Here is a 15,452-nt window from a genome sequence, read left to right on the forward strand (position 1 = left end):
TAATCAAATCTTTGACGACATGCATAGAGGAAGAAAGCACATTTTTAAAACAAATGAACTCTTACAGGAATGCGGAAAAGCAAAATCAGAGGTAATGTCCAAACAAGCTTGAGCCCCAGGAGAAGGCCTTCCCTGACTTCCTGTGGATAGGTGGGGGGAAAAAAAACTGTCAACTGCACTAAGACAGTTAGTGAAAATACCAATCATGTGAAACCTGTAAAAAACATTAAAAGATTAAAAAAAGAACAAAGAAAATCCATGCTTTCTATAGGGACTGCTTTTTCTGGTCTTCGTGTCAGGCATTCTAAGTAGGTATGAAAAGCGTAGGAGTAAAGAGTAAATATTAATATTAGCAACAGAGAGCTACAAGTTCATTAAATCTGCCTTGATTGTTGTAGCCCGGACAGAATATACCAAACCACCTAAGCAAATGTCAAAAGCACTTCCAACAATTATTTTAACCTTTCTTGAACTGATGTCATGATTTTCTGCAAAATGTTAACATTTCTGTATCAACAGCACATAACAGAGAAAATGCAATAATTTGTTTAAAGCATGTGGATTAGTGCTGTACCTGAGAAATGGCAATCATGGCCAGAACAGTATACAGTTCTTCTTTAGTAAGTTTTCCTGGAGTGGTCCGATTTGATAATCCCCATATATGTCCCAAGGTTTCCCTAGGTAGTCCAGATGACAACAGAATAGGATACAGTGTAGCAGTATCTATTCCAGTGGGAGTCATAGTGGTTTCCAAAATTCTCCTATAAAGATCTGCAAGAGCAGAAAACGTTTTATTAGTACACTGATTATTTGTATTATCGTCAGGTCTTTTTTTGCCTTATTTCAATGCAAGTAAAACCAAAACATTATGTATGACAACATGACAATTCACTGCTTCAAATTTGTTATTTTATCGAAACAGTTTCAATCTAAAATTAATGGCATTGTTATGGGTCCAAAATCTCAATATATGTACCATATAAATCACGATAAGAAGGTCATACAACAGCAAGTGCTTAACATAAAAATCTTAACATAAAACTTGAAAAATGTAAGTCCTCTATATTGTTTGGTAGCCAACAACTTTCCCAAGTTATCACTAAAACTACTGAAAAACATCAGGTGGAGGTCACATTTTTTTTTTCAATTTTTTTATTTTTTTACAGCAAATAAGATTACTTTCGGCTGTCAGGAAAAAGTTAAATGCGTCTTGTGCAGTTTAGCCATGATAGTCTTCCCAAATCACAGCAAATCTTTATTGTTTTCAGTCGTAACCGGCCATGACAATTAGCAATACAATTTTAAACACAATGTTATAAAAACATTCACAAATAGGTCTTAAGATCACACAGAATAAAAATACGACTAACCCACTGAGTTCAATAATTTTTAAAGTTACGATGGTAAATGACCATATGACCAGACTGATTTCATAGATTTTCCTAGTAAGAATCTTCAACTGCTTTTAGAACCTGGGTGCGAGTTAATGGGACAACATCTGGTGTTTTGCACCACACAAAGTTACCCGGCAGGGGTGCCCACTCTTGTCCCCGATCTTCACCTTGGCACTTGAGCCATTAGCAGCCTGGATTCGCCAGGACCCATTGATATAAGGAATCAGAGCAGACGGAGGCTGGGAGGAACAGGTCTCCCTATATGCCAGTGATGTTATACTATATGCCACAAGATTGTATTTTTCGTCACCAAGATCTTAAATACTTTTGATCTATTCGGTAGCTACTCCAGATATTAAATCAATTGGTCAAAATCCATCACCTTCCCCTTGTTGGGAGCCCTGCTCCGGCTCTGGACCGAATGCACTGCACCAGTGGGGACCGAGAGTTTCCGGTATCTAAGTGACCAGTGATAAACGATTGTTCATACAGAGAAACCTACTCCCTCCCCACCCCCCAACTAGAGAGACGCAGCGCTGATGTGGCACATTGGCGCACCCAGCCATCATCCTTAACAAGTAGGGCAGCACTCTATAAAATGAACCTCCCACAACTCCTATATGTGCTCTAGAACACACCCTATTTGATTCCGATGGAGTGCTTTCGTAAAGTGGAACATGAACTCCGTTTGCTTTAGTGGAATAGCGGAGCACCACACAGCGCACTAGGAAACTCCAAAGTGTTGATGATGGGGGTTCGCAATCCCAGACGTAAGGAGATACTACTGGGCCTCACAGCTACTGGTGGTCAACAACTGGGTCTTCTCAGACAGTAACTGGCCTATTGTGTCAAGAGAGAAGTAATGACAGTGGGAGACTAGGAGGCGGTCCTCTACTGCCGAAAACGGGAAAAGAAATTGCCACCACACACTGGGATTTGGAGGGAGGCTGATGGGTATTTGGGTTATAAAGATAAATTGACCTCGCAGACCCCTCTGTGACAGTGACCTGCTCCATGAAGTTTGCCCTTTAATAGGCTGCATCCAATGGGCGACAATAGGTGTAGAGCAGTTGGGTGACGTGTGGAGAGATGGATCCCGGATAAGGTTGAGGCTCTCCATCAGGAATACGAGTTGGCGGAAACTGAATATTTTTTGCTATCTACAGTTGTTTTATGCACTGCCTGTGCATATTCGTGAGGGTACATACCTGCCAGATGCATCGCCATTGGAAGACCGCTTGCTTAGCGAACCCATACCTGATAAAGGGGTATCCTCCACGATTTATAGGAAATTGATAAACTCCCCATACTTACTGGGAGCCCTATGAAATGCTTGGTCGGAAGACCTAGGAGAAGGTGATGACTACGACTGGGCTGAGGCTATCTAGGGTCCCCAGGAAATAGTTATTCAAGGCCAGTTCAGACTAGTCTAACTTAAAATCCTGCATAGGTCACATTGCTCCAGCACTCTTTTACATAGGCTAGGGACAGCGGATACCTCACAGTGCATTAGGGGCTGTGCTCAGGAGGGCACCTTCTTCCATATCCTATGGGAGTGCCCAGTGATGCAGGAATTTTGGCGAAGGGTAACGGGGGTAATGTCCCGGGTTGTGTCCCTAAAGGTGTTTCCCAACGCCAAATGGCTATTATTAGCAGTGCAGTGAGCAGAGGCGTGTCCGTTGGTGGCAACCGGAGTAGTAAAACGGAAATGTTACAAGAAGATGGGTGCGAATGTCCGCCAGAGAGTTGTAGAATGGGAGATGGATCTTGATTGGTGTTAGAGGTGATCTATTGAGGCAGTGTCTGCCCCAAAGAGAGTCTTAATGGGTGTGTGAATGGGTGGGTGTGTGAGTGTCCGTATGGGTCTGGTAGTGGCTGCATAAGTACCCCACTGGGTCTGTGAGTGGGTGCATGAGTGTCTGAGTGAGCCTATGAGTGGGACTGTGAGTAGGTGTGAGTGTCGAAGTGTGTTTGTGAGTGTCTCCATGAGTGTGTCAGTCTAAGTGCATGAGTGTCTGAGTTGGCTTGTTAGTGGATGCATGAGTGTCTGAATGCGTCTAAGAGTGGATGTGTGATTGGCTGTATGGGTCCGTGAGTGGGTGCTTGGGTGTCTGAGAGGGTGTGTAAGTGTCGGAGTGTGTGACTGAGTGTCTGTGTCGGAGTGTCGGAGTGAGTGTCTGTGTCGGAGTGTCAGTAGCTGTGTGGGCAACCAGGCCACAAAGGAACTGCACCTACAGTTTTATCCAAAAAGAGTCCACAGTTTTGCACAAAATATCTACCCAAGTGGCATTCTTTCTACTGATTAATTTACTTAGTGCTACCTCCTTGAGTAAATGTCCAGTACATATTCTACACTACAGCTGGGTAATGAAGCGAGAGGAAATGTTACCAGTGCGTTTTCAAAATGTGATTGTTCCTGGTGCATCTTTATCCAGAAATATGTGATAACATGAATACTCCTATAAAGGAGACAATGAGACTACCAAGAGGTAAATCTCCACCATACAAAATGTCCTTCCTCTTAACTACATGAAATAAGTGCTACTTTGTTTGGTGGAGATGTCCTCATATTCCTCGGCAACAAGAAATACTCACGAAAATCGCTGGGGGGCTGTTAAGCTGTCCCTCATCCTGGTAAAAGGCAGGAAGACCTTTTGATACTACTAAGGTGGGTGGAGCCAAACAGTGAAGCATCCAAGTGGTTTGCACATTTGCATACTCCTAGCAATTTAAAGGGATAACCATGGACTCTGCTCTCACCAGGACAGGACAACATAGAACCACTCGTCACACTTACATACAGATTGCGCTCCAATAGATCAATGATGCAGTCACCTCCACGAAGAATCGTTTTTCTAGATGGAATAGAGGAGAAAACATGGTTGCTTTGCTTGGATCTTTTGTCTTTTACAAAAGTAGAGCTTCAAAGGGGGAACCTGCTATGTATATATTTGTAAGTGCCTTCCTTTGAGGTTCAGTTTTTATGAAATGAGCATCAGGCCCAGAAAGACCTGGGGACACCATCACCCAGGGCCTGGCCACAACTTAATGGGGTTAGGGGATAGCACTGCCATTTTCCCTGGGATTCTTTTGGCCCCAGCGACCCCATCCATCAGGACCCAGCCAAGATTCAATTGGGAGGGAGGGGGGGCTGCCCCACCCCCCAACCCAGGCTGAATTTAGTTCCGGGAACCCCTTCCCCCGGGGCCCACATACATATCCCAGGGTGTCGTGGAGCCCACCCAGGGCGACCAGTGTGCTATGGGACCGCAGAGGGAGCCTCAAGGCCCACAAAGTCCCAGCCTGCATATCTACGGCATGCAAGGAGCTGTTGGAAATGCAGTTCCCTGCATGCAAGAGCAATCCTTTGATCTCTTTCTCTGTCCACATGCCTGTGGGCAGGGACAGGGATGAAAACTCCGCTTCCAGCAAGCAGGAACGGTTTGGCAGCTCCCCATGCTGGGAAGCGGAGTGCTTGCTTTTGCTTGCAGAACTAGCGGCTCCAGGAGGGGGGGGGGGGGGGTCATCCCTTCATGCACAGGCTGGCCCCGAGGAGGTGGTGGTACCTGCGGCTGGGAGGGGGGGTCCGTGCACCCCCTCTCAAATATTTTTATTACTGTCCCTTGGGATGTGGTGGTCCTTGAGGCCAGTGGGAATGGGGCAGCATTCATGCGCCACCACTACATTTTAACAAGGAGGCTCCGGGGCCACGCACCTCGCAATAGTCTTGGAGAAGTGGTGGTACCCGGAGCAAAAATAAGCCTTATTTTAATCAAATACGCATGCCCCCAGGACATGGCCAACCCGGCGGCTTCCTTAAAAGCAAGTGTGAGAGACCTCGCTGGTTTTTCTCCTTCAAATTGACAGATATTAGCAAATATTTTTGCCTTGCCGGGGTCCCTCTAGTACCAGAGGACCGAGGCTACGGGGTTAGGGTATTCGTTTTTGGAGCTCAGCTGAAGCGGGGTCCTAAAACGGCTGCCAGCACTTCCTGGTTGAAGCGTTGTTAGCCAATCAGAGCTCTGCAAAAGCTTGTCATTATTGGCGAAGGCTTTGCGGTCGTAGATATGAAAATTTGGATTTCCTTTAATTTTTCACAAACCACTGAATGGATTTACACCAAATAACTGAAAGTGTAATCTACGAACCAAAAGCTAAGTTTCTGCTAAATTTGGTGTATTTCGGTCCAGCGGTAAGGGCTATAGTTGCGTTCAAAGCCCCCATGGGAAATTCACTTCCACAAATCTTAAACCCCTGCAACTCTCCCCCCTACCCCCAAAAGAAGAGTTCCCATCTTCGGGGAAAGGTCTATATAACCATTTCACTGGATCCATAAACTTACCAACCATTTGTTCCAGTGTCCTTTAGTCCTTCACCCACAGAAGGGCCTAGTGGTTCTGCGAATGGTGTTAGGGTGAAGCTTGTTAAATTCTCAATGAGGGGGGAGAAGGGGATGGTGAATATCCCTTACTTAAGTGCAACTGGCGGTTGATTTTAAGGGGGAAGATTAGGGGTAAACAGACTGCATTGCCTTGGGGCACTTGCATGGATGTCATTTAGGGGTATCCAGGGGTCGCAGCTGGCTTTGTGACCTCTAGCCGCAAAGGTAGCAAATGCATTGCAAGGAACAGAAATTAAACAGGGCTCCCGGAGCTGTGTTTACTTTTGTTCACCTGTAGAAAAGGTAACCATGTAAAGCACATTCAGTAAAAAAATGCTATCATATTAAACCATTTGTAACCTTATGGCTCCTTTGTGAGAGGCCCCTAAGATATGCAACATGTGCATGAAAAAAAAAAAAGAATTTTTAAAAAAGCAAAAAACAACGAACTTGGAAAAGGGTGTCTATTTCTATAGCTGCCTTTGGAGGGAAAGGGAAATATAGAAGAGGCATGAGAGAGAGCACCAGAGAAAGGGGAAAGAATGGAAAAGAGAAAAGAGACACTATAAAGTAATGTAATACACGAGAATGTGTGTGCCCGCGCATGTGTATGAGAGAGAATACAGTGCTGAGACAGAAAACAGTTGTGAGAGAGATATGCATCACAGAGAGGAGGAGGTAGTGAAACATGAAGGAAGGAGGGAGGAAAATGAAATAAGAAAAGTGAGAGGGTAAGACAGGTGAGAGTTGAAGGCAGTCAGTAAGAAAGGTGTGATAAACACAGGCTGTTGCGAGACAGCTCAGAGTGAGTGAGGGTGAAAGAAGAGAGAAAGAGACCAATGATAAAGAGACAGACTCGAATAAGACAAGAGTAAAAAGAAAGACGACAACGACGAATTTAGCTGAGAGAACAGAGGAAACATATCAGATGATAAAGAGACAGACAGGTTGGAAACAGGTGGTTAATGGAGGAGACAGGTAAAAAAGGGATAAATATGAGAGGGAGACAGGTGAAACAGTCAAGTTATGTAGAAAGGAAGAGTAGGCTGATGACAACATGGAGAAAGGAGACAAGATGGCAGTAACTGGAAAAGATGGGCCAGGGAGAGTGGTGATATGAGAGAGGACACCTGTAACGGTTCAGTCGCAAACATATCCTGTCATTTAAAATGATCCCCATCTGCTGTGATTCATCCGGTGTTCAAGCTGCTCTCGAATGGGAGTTACTTAATGCTGAATGATCAAGGTTGTTGTGGGATGCTGCCAGGCATTGCATATCTTATCACATTGAGTTCCAGGGTTACTTGTTGTATGCAAGTTTTGTTTCCACCAACCCACACAGTCAGGGAGGTGCCGTTATGGCCTTCGTTGAATGTTTCCTTTATACAGTTTGATTCTCTGAGCCGACTGAAAGCCATTCTTTTACAGAAGGATTTAGCCTGAACCTCCGCCCGAGAGACTTTTGGTCTTCAGGTTGCACGGTCCTCAGCAGAGATACAGGCACTAGTATGAGCTAAGTTCCCGCTCCATTTCGGGGAACTGGTACATCATAACTTTAACTTGTCTGATACAAAGGGAATTTTACACTTATTTAAGAACATAGGTCCTGGACTGTTAAGTACCTTTCAGACAGTCTTCGTAGAGATTCCAGCTTTCAAGCACTCCACATTAGGAAGCGTTTTTGGAGGGCTTCGGCTGATCCTGGTAGTGGGTATCCTGGTTTTAATTTTTCTGCTACGCAAAGGATGTCCTAAACACCAAAGAGATGGAAAAAGCATTCTTGGAGTAACGTTGCAGTGAACGCATGGTACTCGATCTGGGCACACCTCGGCTTCGGGAGCTAAGCGAGCATTGGTTCCTATCATTTAGAGACCAGTCTGGATTGACTAAGTCTTGCTGGTACTTCGCTGCTTATTCTGCGGACAAGAATGTGTGTTGGACCTCTGTCTCCACTTCCATCAGTTGTGCCTCCGGGCCTGGATGTACTGTTGGACCGGTTAAAGGCCCACCTAGTGCAGTGTCCTCAGCGTATTCCCATGTTGATGTCGGCATTCTTAGAGTGACCACGGCACGCTTCAGCGCCTGCTGGAATGGACACCGGCTCTACTGCAAGTACACAGGCTTCGGATGTTTCAAGTGCTTCCTCAGCAATGGCTGTAGGAACCAGAGAAGATCAACTTTGCTCCATTGACCTGATCCAAGAGGTTTTACAGGGGCCGTCGTCTGCGAAGGCAAGCAGCAGTGATGTTGCATCTCCCACACAGGACACAAACATTTGGCTCTGTGTGCTGGGAACCATTCGGCCTCTTTTAAAAAACAATCAAAATTGGAAATTAATTAAAAAAAAAAAATGTTTACATTCTTGCTCTCACTGAGCACTATGGCTTTCAGGAGTGCTCAGTTACTAGAACTGTATATTAACTATTTAGAGGACTTCTAGAGCTTTTAAGATATTTAAAGGACTTCGTTTTTTTTTTGCGTTTTGTATATCACTTTTACATACGACATGCTTTTAAATATTTTTTCACTAACATTTAAGCAATGTTTTTATGCTTTTTAGAAGGGAATTCTTTTGCATATGTAATTATATTGTCCAGTCAGATGAGAAGTGGGTGTTATGAACCCCAATGTACCCCAATATAGGCCTAGATAGTAGCACAACCTTTTACCTACAGCTGTCCTACCATTGTTCTACATAATGGTTCTGGTGCCGACCTTTAACCTAGGTAGGTGCTTCATAAAGGTTGTGTGGTTTTCTCCTAAAACTAGCCTAATTTAATTATGCATGGGGATTCTCAGTATCACAGCAGGATTACCATCTTCTGCATAATAACTGTGTATAAGGGTCACCACAATAGTCATCGTTGGTCGACATGCCCTCAGTACGATGACACATCTAGGTAGAACCCCTGAGGGTACCTTTTGGGTATAAAAGCACCACAACCCCACTGGGCAAACAAGAGAAAAAAAAGACTTCCATGCGGACACGAGATGCTGAGGTCCCTGCATGCAGATACTCCAGCACGCAGTGGTCTGAAATCCCTCTCTGGGTGTCCAACTCGAGACCAAGATGGGGTCCTTCGCTCTCTCATCAGGTAATATGGTTGGCTTTTTCCTAGGGGGATTTTTGGCTACACACCTACATACATGCTAGGTACACTTGGATACAGTTAGTTATGGTTTACATCGTAGGAGTACGCATTACGGCCGTCATGTTTTTAAATGCCTGGTTATATTCACCATTTTAGCACTATGGTAGAATTCTACCATCTATTTACTATATTGGTGCTTATAACTGTATAGATCTGTTTCTGTCTTATAGTTGTTGCAGCACACACATTTTATACTAGAATGACGCTGGTTCAATAAATGCTTATTGTAAACATCCCCATCGTTTATTCTGTATATTTCTCTGAGACATAATGAGCACGAGTGACTGGGCGAAAAGTACTGTACTGTTTTCACGATGCCGGATGGGTCTGGGTTGTCATGTTCGATAGTTGCCAGAAACTATTTTTTCCTTGGTAAGAGGGGCACATAGTGGCACTGTGAGCTAGCTGGTCTACAGACTAACATTTCATTGGGGTGTCTGGAATCAGTCTGGACACCAATCTCATAGTTTATATTGTCAAAATGTGCAGATCCTATATAGATTTATAGGAACTACACGACAACGACAGAAAAGGACAAGAGATATGAAGCACTGCAGAGAAATACACAAAATAGAAATCTGATGAGGGCGAGAGAGATTTAAAATTAGAAGGGGGGGGGGGATAAAAGAGGATGTGAGTTTTAGTGAAATCACTTCCTAGGATAACCTTAGGACAAAGGTCAAATGACGTCCCTTCCTGTGATATAATTGGGGTCAAAGGTCATGAGATGTCGCTTTCACTACCCTTGGCATTTCGTTGAAATGCTGTCCATGAGCCCTGCCAGCATCCGAGAGAGAGTTGTCTTGTCAGGTTTGTGGGTGTAGTAAGCGGCACCTGCCCCGGCAGCGCATGTCAAAGTCACAACGTTGAAATTAGAAAGATCGTTATTAGTACTCAGTGAGGCGGGTAGGGTGAGGTGGGTATCGCTTACAAATGGCAGAGTTTGGATTCAGCTTTTGACTGCTAACTAGGCAGTCTGTTGCCTTAGGGATCAATGCCTCCATCCTGAAGGACATCATCATGCCATTCACACAGGGATAAAAAAAATGGCAGGGAGCTCCCTCAGTGAGTGCCGGGCTTTGGCCCCCTGCCCAGTTCTTGTGTGCCCATAAGCACGCCTCGCTGTAAGGCACAGGGGCTGCATCCAGGCTGCTAGTCTGTGTCTGTCCAAAGGGGATTGGATAAGTTCCACTTGCTGGTTCCTAGCACCTCAGTGGGCCCGATTTAAGGCCCGGCAGCCCGGCCCACACCACTACTGGTCTGGCACCCCCTGCAAATAGCAGAGGGGCGCCATTAGTCGCTAGTCGGTGTCACCACAAACGATGGTCTCCCGTGAAGTCATCCGGGGGCGCTGTCCGGGACCGCAGTATATAAAAGACATCGCGAGGCAAAGGATTGACCTTTTTTTCCTCCACTGCGCACCGGTATCCATCTTACCGAATTTTCACACCCACCCAGCCACTCCTGGATAAAGGCAGAATTGGCCCAATTTTTTTTTAGCAGAAAAGGAGGCTACCCCAATTGTGGATTGATTTACTGAACTTTCCCCGTGGAGGGGTGTTTATTTGTGTGCGCACTGGGCAGGCTGCTGGTGGTCATGGACCTTACTGCCCTACACTGTGATGCATGGAGTTGAAGATTTTGGGGGATTTGCCTGGAGACAGGTACCCCATCAGGGACGGAGCACCATGCAGTGCCCTGGTGGATGTGGTGGTATGGAATGGTGGGTATTGCTTGCCCATCCCTCTGAGAGAGGAGGGGAAAGTTCCTACTAAGGTATGTATGCCCTTGATGGAGGGCATGGGTGATGGTTAAGGAAAGGGGCCTTCTGGAAGTGTTCATCTGTGATGGAAGGTGGAGACACCTTTGCATTGCCTGCACAGTCTGAACTGTTTTGCTGACCTTATGTCCTGCATTCTCATAACAATAATGCATGTCTTTGTTGATCTTACGTCCTGTATTCTCATAACAATGTCTGCTTAACTATGGTTATCATTTTGCAATGATACTATTTGACTAAGTGAATAAAAGGCTACACCCTTGATTAAGCCACATTAATTGCATTGGTCTTTCATTCTCTCCTTGGGAGCTGTTGCAGTAGAGGGCAGTGAATTGCACGTTGTGAATGTACTATTGGTTCTGATGATAGTCTAAGATTCAGTCAGACCGGGCCCTGCTCTGGCCGCGGTCCCGGACTCTCTTATGGCCAGGGAAAGCCTCCACCTGAGCGGCAGGAGGGAGGGCTAGTGCCTGGGATGGGCCTCAATTGTACCAGTGGGTCCTCCAAGGGCGCGCAGGCGTACGTTTCTTCAGCTGCTGTGACCCTCGTGCCTGTGTGAAACACCCCACGGAACAGTTTTATAGTGCCAGCGATGTCCCACAGTGTAGCAGGATCAAGGGCACCCGGAGATGAGCATCGGTGACTAGCAGGGAGCGGACAGCCCTGGGAGATGGGCCCGGAGCGAGAGGAGGAAGCTCTCACTCTATCACCATCTTCGACATGAACAGGTGTCCAATGCATACTCTACCGGCATCATACACTATAGACACAGCTATTAAGTTCACAGGTAAAATATATACAGCTCTAAAAATTAGTGGGATACCCCCATCTTCCAGTCACCCAACCAGGTTGAGTCTCACATTGTATACGAGTATACCTTCCTACTTTCTTTTCCATGATCCTCCAGTTAGCATTAAGGGGTGAGTATTTTTACCAAGCAGACATGTCCCAGACTGACGGATGGGGTCATCAGACCTTACTGCTAGCCAGTTTCTACATGCTGGCCATCCACCATGCTGCCTCTTCTCACTGCTGTTCCGCTAAGCAGCGGGCAGGAATTGGGCGAGTCGTGACAGAAGCAATATGTGAAGATCTGCTGTGCTTGCAGCTCCCCTGTTCCCCATGATACCTAGAAGTCATGTTGCTGTGAGTTGCCATATGGGCTCAGCATCGATTGCGGTTTCTGCTCGTGGAGTCATAGTAGGGTGGGTGCCTTGCAGAGAAGGCGCGAGGCAGATTTCGGAGTAGGACTCTGCAGTCTTCAGTTCCCTCCAGTACATGTACAATGACTTACAGATTTGCCCCAAAGGAGGGAAAGACGATCCATTGTGCTCTGGCCTCGCATCAGAAACAATCACGAAGAGGCATTTTTTTAATGCCGTTTTTAAACGGTTTATATTAGAGAGATGGGAGCATGCCTACTGTTCCTGTCAAAACAGAGCACCGCCTGGAAAGGGAGATTTTATGTTCTGGGACTCCGAGAAGGCAAAAGGTAGCTTAAAGCCAATGCCAGTACAAGTGCAGTAAGGACAACAGTGTGGGGAATGCTTCTTAAAATAAGAGGAAGGTGATTACCAGCAGGAGAGTGTGAACTCAATATTCAGATCCAAAAGGCCGAAGATGGTAGGCATGACTTTAGAATGGATCCTTTCAGACGTCTCACTCAGCCATATCCGCTAATCACAGAAACATCTCAACTGGACATGGCATACGTTTGGGCAATCTTGTGACAGATTAATGACTGAAAGGCACGAGAGCATCCAAGGAAGGGTGAGCCTGAAATTAAGCAGGGTGGGTTGATTCAACAACACCTTTATTTATAGAAGTTATACATAAAGTGGGACTTCAAGGATGGAGTCCAGAAAACACATGCAACAGTTTCATTCTTCTCCTTTTCTCCATATCAGCACAGTGGGCAATCATTCATGGAATCTGTTGCACTATCACTTCATAGATTGCTATTTAACGCGTCTGTGTTAAAGCAAAAGGAATTGACATTTGGGGCATACTCAAACTGTGACCAGGTGAGAATTGGCTGAGTGAACTGGAACCCGTTAGACCCCCAGAGGCAGCCTCAAAGCGTTAAAAAAATAAGCAGTGTTGTTTTAATGCATGCGTCAAAGTAGGAGCAGCAAAAAATTCCAATCACCTTCTGGGGCCTGTGAACTCTTGAAACGCATTCCTTACAATCTCTACTGAAGCTAATAGCGGACTCCACTCCAGATACATATAGATTAATGTGGTTTAATCTTATCCTGGTGCATATCTGAAAGCAGATTAGTCGCCGCTGGTAGTAAAATCAGTAATCAATGAATCTCCCACCTCCATCCACGTAACGAGACCCCTTGAGACATTTCTGGCTCGTATCCAAAATCAGTAAGAATTCTGGGACTGTATTTTAATTTTAGTGTTGTATGTATTGGATTAAAAACCCAGCGTGCAGAGCACTCCTGGCTACATAAAACTTACAAATACTCATTAAACGTTAGTATTTTCTTTTTTAAATAGTTTAAAAATTATGTAGCAGGATTTAGATGAATAATATTTTGATGGCTCAGTTCATTTTCTTCCTCTTAGCGCCAAGTCAGACCCCATGCTCAGCCGGTCCCTTAAGTTCCGTTGCTGTCTACCGCCACAACTCAGACACATACACTTTAATCAAAAACTGGTAGCTAAATTAACTTCCAAACTGCTGATTGAGGATTGTGTAAGCTCTTTGCTTTCAGTCATAATTACCCGTTGGCGCAGCAAATTTTTGAAGGATCTCAAATGCTAGAAAAAATATACCACGGGGGCAAGTCCAAACATTACACTCGATTTGTAGACTACTATCTCATGAGGTGTATTGAGGCTGCCGAAATTAAAAACCTGGAGGGTTTAACTTGCTGCCGAAAACAACCAGAAGGTTTTAGATTTAGAAGAACAACAACTTGTACTTTCTGACTCCAGCCATTAGATGACGGGATATGCAATGCTTGGGAGTGTAAAATTACTCGTGCTGCAAAAGCATGCAATTACATGCCACGCCTATCACCTTAAAGAACATGCAATTCGCTACTTTGAACTCCCCTTTGTATCAAAATGTCCACCCATACAAGTACAAAAACATCCAGATAAAAGAGCAGCAACATGATTTAGTATTTAAAATCTCAAATTTACAAAAAGTGTAACAGAACTTGCAGGGCTACCTGCTCTGTTCTGCCAATATTTGCTGCAGTCTAAATAAATACAACCGAACTGAGAGGCTTTTAGGGGAAAAGTATATCTGCCTAGACTGGAAACTGCAGAGTGCAGTGGACTAGCCTGGAAAGGTGTAGAGTGCAGTGGCGAAGGCGTATGGTAGAGTAGAGTGCATTGCCATAGAGTATAGTGTAGAGTAGAGAGGTGCAGAGTGCAGTGGTGCACAGTAAATTAGAGTTGCGTAGAGTGTAGTGGGTCTAGTTTAGTAGAGTTCAGTGGAAGAGTGCTATGTTGCAGAGGAGAGTATCGTAGAGTGCACTGGTGGGCAGTGGTATAGAGTAGAGAGGTGCAGAGTAAAGTGGTGTAGAGAGCATTGATGGGGAGTAGAATAGAGTGGCGCAGAGTACAGTGGCAGAGTGCAATGTTGAAGAGTATAGTGCAGTGGAGTAGAATGTTGTATAGTGTCGTACAGTGCAGACGTACAGAGTATATTGCAGTAGAGTACAATGGAATAGAGTCTACTGGTTTTGAGTAAAGTGGCGTCAAACATATTGGTGTACAGAGCAGTGGCGAAGAGTGCATCGGCATGGAGAAGAGGAGTGGTGCAGAGTAGATTGCAGTGGCGTGGTGCAGAGTAGATTGTTGTAGAGTGCAGTGGCAGGTTGTAGAGTGCAGTGGCAGGTTGTAGAGTGCAGTGGCAGGTTGTAGAGTGCAGTGGCAGGTTGTAGAGTGCAGTGGCAGGTTGTAGAGTGCGGAGGGGAGCGGTGCAGCAGGGAGGGGAGGGGAGGGGAGCGGTGCAGCAGGGAGGGGAGCGGTGCAGCGGGGAGGGGAGGGGTGCGGAGGGGAGCGGTGCAGCGGGGAGGGGAGCGGTGGGGAGGGGAGCGGTGCGGAGGGGAGCGGTGCGGTGGGGAGGTGTAGAGGGGAGTGGCAAAGAGTGTAGTGCCATAGAGGGCAATGTCATAGAGTGTAGTGGCAGAGAGAGTAGAGGCAGAGAGTGCAGTGTTATTGGGTAGAGAGCAGTCAGTGGCGTAGAGTGCAGTGGCATAGAATGTTGCAAAGTCGAGTATAGTGGCATAGAGTACAGTGATGCAGAGTAGAACAGAATGGCATGGAATGCAGTGGGATATATTGCATTTTAGTAACGTAGTGTAGAGTAGAGTGGCAGTGTAGAATGGAGGGACGCAAAGTGGATTGTCTGAGTAGAGCGAAGTGGAGTAGAGTGATGCAAGGTACAATTGAGTGGTGCAGGGTAGAATGTACTAGTGTAAAAAGCAGTGTTGCAGACTAGAGTGGCATACAGTGGATTGGCAGAGTACACTGGCGTGGAGTGGTACAGAGTAATGTGCACTAGTGTAAAAAGCAGTGTTGCAGAGTGCAGCAGCGGAGTTTGACAAGGTGCAGTGGTATAGATACTGCAGCTTCGTCTGCAGCGGTGTAGAGTGCAATGGTGTAGAGTGGAGCAGTGCAGAGTGGAGCGGTGCAGAGTGGAGAAGAGTGGCGTAGAGTAAAGTGGAGTGGAATGGAATGGTATAGAGTGCAGTGGAGTGGTGTAGAGTTGAGTGGTA

The 15,452-nt window shown here is 45.7% G+C and overlaps 1 protein-coding gene across 10 annotated transcripts in view; it reads right to left on the reverse strand.

Annotated features, from left to right (window-relative positions):
- Window positions 1–15,452, reverse strand: part of SYNRG (synergin gamma) — a 501,862-nt gene that overhangs the window by 348,502 nt on the left and 137,908 nt on the right. For all 10 annotated transcript variants that reach the window (XM_085649490.1, XM_085649489.1, XM_085649487.1 and 7 more), the window contains one exon: window positions 575–771. In XM_085649490.1, the coding sequence (XP_085505616.1) occupies window positions 575–771 (197 nt within the window). The remainder of the gene's footprint in view (window positions 1–574; window positions 772–15,452) is intronic.

The sequence above is a fragment of the Triturus cristatus genome, chromosome 3_2, assembly GCF_964204655.1.
Source record: "Triturus cristatus chromosome 3_2, aTriCri1.1, whole genome shotgun sequence".
NCBI lineage: Eukaryota > Metazoa > Chordata > Amphibia > Caudata > Salamandridae > Triturus > Triturus cristatus.